The 3,615-nt window shown below is 35.7% G+C and overlaps 1 protein-coding gene across 1 annotated transcript; it reads right to left on the bottom strand.

Annotated features, from left to right (window-relative positions):
- Positions 1 to 3,085: 3,085 nt before the first annotated feature.
- Positions 3,086 to 3,409, bottom strand: LOC145687215 (histone-lysine N-methyltransferase SETMAR-like). Its single transcript, XM_081760685.1, has one exon. It carries the CDS (start codon positions 3,407 to 3,409, stop codon positions 3,086 to 3,088), a length of 324 nt encoding a protein of 107 aa, XP_081616811.1.
- Between the last annotated feature and the right edge of the window lie 206 nt (positions 3,410 to 3,615).

Below are 3,615 nucleotides of genomic sequence, written 5' to 3'. Positions count from 1 at the left end.
AGTTTTACGGCAATTTTACGCCCGGAATTTTACGGCTATTAAAATTCGAAAGAAAACTGCGAAGCTCTCTATTTTTGTCATCTAAGAGTGTTTATGAGAGAACATGGGAAATGAAGCAATACTTTAGCTTTCAAATAAGAATTTCCAGACTGATAACTAGTTTAACGTGTTATTATGTGAGTGTATTTATTGGAATTATTTTATTTTTTAGCACTCATTAGAAGATAACTGTTCATACATTAACTTAGAGCTAAAATTTAATTGATATTCATAGTAGGATATAAATAGTTATGTTTTAAAAGAAAAAATGCAAGATGTCTTCTACAATGTTTATTAATCAAAGTAGAGAAAAAGCAAAATTCTGTCTCCAAATACTGTATGTACACTCATGTCCAAAATGATTGTCGCATATCTATAACTGTCTTCTTGTAAGAATATAATTTGATAATGATTTTGCAGGGTACTTTTAATACTGATACTATGTGTATAATCAGGAAATGTATATTTGTGGTAAATTTCATAGGAAAAGAATTATAAATACGAAAATTAGAATAAGCAAAACAAAATGTTGCTAAATGGACAAGAAAGTTTTACTTTTGTTTCATTGTTCTTATTTACTGATCTTTTGACATGAAATTTGCCACATTCATGTCTTTGCAGATTATACATATAATAACATTATAAGAAATACCGGGCGAATTCATTTTCAAATTATATTCCTACAACAACATATTTATAAACATGCGACAATAATTTTGGACATGAGTGTACATAAAACACTGTCCTGGCGGCTCTGGTGACATCTCAATTATGTCCCTCACTCACGGAGTCAATTAGGAAAAAGATTGTGTAAAGTATAGTCACTAAATTAAGCAAAGGGTAACTTAATTGTCCCGTACTGGTACGACTAACTTTAAGTTCTTAAGATATTGTTTTCAGCCGAACTTAGCATCAACACATATTCTCTATATTACAAAAGTAAAAGTCCTCATGACTGGCTGACTAGTTTATCTACGCTCAGGTCAAACCACTTAAGCTAGAAACTTCAAATTTGGATAATGCACAGAATTTGTATCATAATGCGCCATTAGAGAAGGATTTTTGCAAAATTGGCGTGGAATGGAGAGCGAAACAGTGGTGTCAATTATTATACTAAAATGTTCATATCTTCGAAATAGACTAAAGTTATAGACTATAAATTGGTATTTAGACTAACTAACTAACTAACTCTATGGCCTATGGAACCCGGAGGTTCAGTGCCGCGTTCACAAAAGCTCTCCACTGACTTCTATCCTTAGCTAATTGCATCCAATTTCTACTTCGTTTTCCTATCTCTGCGAGATCCATCTTAATATTGTCCTCCCATCTGCGCCTAGGTCTTCCTAATGGTCGTTTTCCTATGGGTCTACCAGTCAAGACTTTGAAAGCGTTTCTACTTTCTTCCATTCTAGCTACATGACCTGCCCACCTAAGCCTCCTAGACTTGACGACCCTAACAATGTTGGGTAAACCGTATAAACTATGTAGTTCCTCGTTATGAAGCTTCCGCCATTCCCCATTCTCGTTCCTCTTGGGTCCGAATATTCTTCTCAGGATCCTGTTCTCAAATTTAGACTTCTCATTTAAAATAATTCAAGATGTGTTTCAGCATTACTTATATTTTCCATTAAAGGTAAGAAAAAGGGTGGGGGTTGCAATTGCTCTAACATATCTCGAATTCCCTTAAGGGTAGATACACGAAAATTGAAAATTAGACTTTTCACTTAAAATAATGAAAGACGTGCTTCAGCGCTTTGTGAGGTGGCCGTGGTGACTCAATGGTAGGGGGTTCACCTCTGGCGTATGAAATCCTTGGTTCGATCTAGACAGGCGCAAACTGGGCTTTGTGGTGAATAAATAATGAGCGGGGAGATTTTCTCGGGATTTTCACGTTCAGTTTTTTTCTTATTCATTTCACAATTTCATTCATCCTTATTATCACTGTCTTCTTTAGGCTAAACGGCATAAACGTGGGCCGTAAAACTGAAAGATTTAATTTTTATTTTTAGAGTTTACATATAGTCAAAATGGCTGTGGCAAATACTCATTTGTGTTGAATAAGAAGTTAAAATATCAACTTTTAATTCCTAACATGTCTCTAATTATAAGGGATTTCAAGATATGACCATCATAACATTTCAAATCCCACTATATTTCTTCCCGTTCTTTTCTTTCATTCTATTGGACCAATTTTACTAATGGAATGTTCGAAAGACTTTATAGGATGTTGACAAAAGAAAATGCCTCGATAATTATTACAGTCAGTTTTGTAGCCTTTCTTGTGAATTGTAATAATGATTGAGTCTTTCCACTCTTGTGGCAGTTCCTCCTTGTTCCAGACAATGAGAATGGTTGTGTGTATCTTTTCGCACAACTTTTCAACTTCAGCTAAAATTAATTTAACTAAAATTTTGTCTACACCCGGATATTTGTGTTTCTTTATTTGTATTTATTTTTAATAGCGATTTCTACTTCTGTACGGCTGGGTTCTGGAATATACTGTGTGCATCTCCCTATCTCCACGAAAAATAGTTTATTATTATTATTATTATTATTGTAAGACTAGCTTAATACCTGAGACAATCTTTGTTGTAAACTTATATCATTTATATCAAAATCTAGTCCACAAAGGCACACTTAATTGAAGTATCATAATATAACGCATTATATATATATATATATATATATATATATATATATATATATATATATATATATATATATATATATAGGGTGTTCATTTATTATGTAGCGGAAATCCGCTGGTGAAATCGTAAGTATTCATTGACGCCGAAAAGAAAACAACGTATATACCAAAAATCACCTTTGTTGCTGTTTTTCTCAAAACAAGCAAAAACTTGATACTTCCTTTTACCTTTGTTCGGCCGAGGTGGTCCTGAGATGGGAGTAACAGGGTCACCTGACAACAACAACTAACGTCTGGTATTCTGCGGAGTGTCATAGAGGATCCACTTTTCGTCAACAGTGAGCAAGCGATCAAAGATGGGTGTGTTCAGATATCGAATGGGCAAGGACAAATTGGCTCTCACTCTTTGTTACTTGTTGGCTGTTGACAATATGTGGGCTTGTTTAACTTGTATGATTTCCCTATCCCATAGAGATGCATTATGAGAGTTTCAGTGCGAACATGGAACCTTTCTGGAACTTTATTACACGTTAGACCACTGTCCTCTAAAGCTGCTTTCAGGGCCTCGTCATTCAACGCATGTAGGTGTCCACTGCAAGGTTCATCCGAAAAGCTCACATCTCCTGAACGGAATGTCTGAAACCAATGCCAGGCAGCGCTATCGTTCACAGCACTCTCCCAAAATGCCTGGAATATGCAGCGACATGATGCGACAGCTGACATACTCACTTTAAGTCATGCAACAGACACGAACAAACTGCTTCGATACCTCCATTTCTCTTCGACACTGGGCAAGCTATGACTTCTGTGTGTGCGCAACGTGCCTGTATTACTGAAAGTCGATGGTCAAACTAAATCCCGATCGCTTGGCAGGCACGTGCGTCATTTCGTTTCATGTACGTGAGCACAAGATTAATGGGGCGTCAAAA

Source organism: Thermobia domestica, chromosome 6, assembly GCF_964235325.1.
Source record: "Thermobia domestica chromosome 6, izTheDome1.hap1.1, whole genome shotgun sequence".
In the NCBI taxonomy this organism is placed as follows: domain Eukaryota; kingdom Metazoa; phylum Arthropoda; class Insecta; order Zygentoma; family Lepismatidae; genus Thermobia; species Thermobia domestica.
Note: the sequence above shows the minus strand (reverse complement) of the source record. Positions and strands in the feature narration are given on the sequence as shown.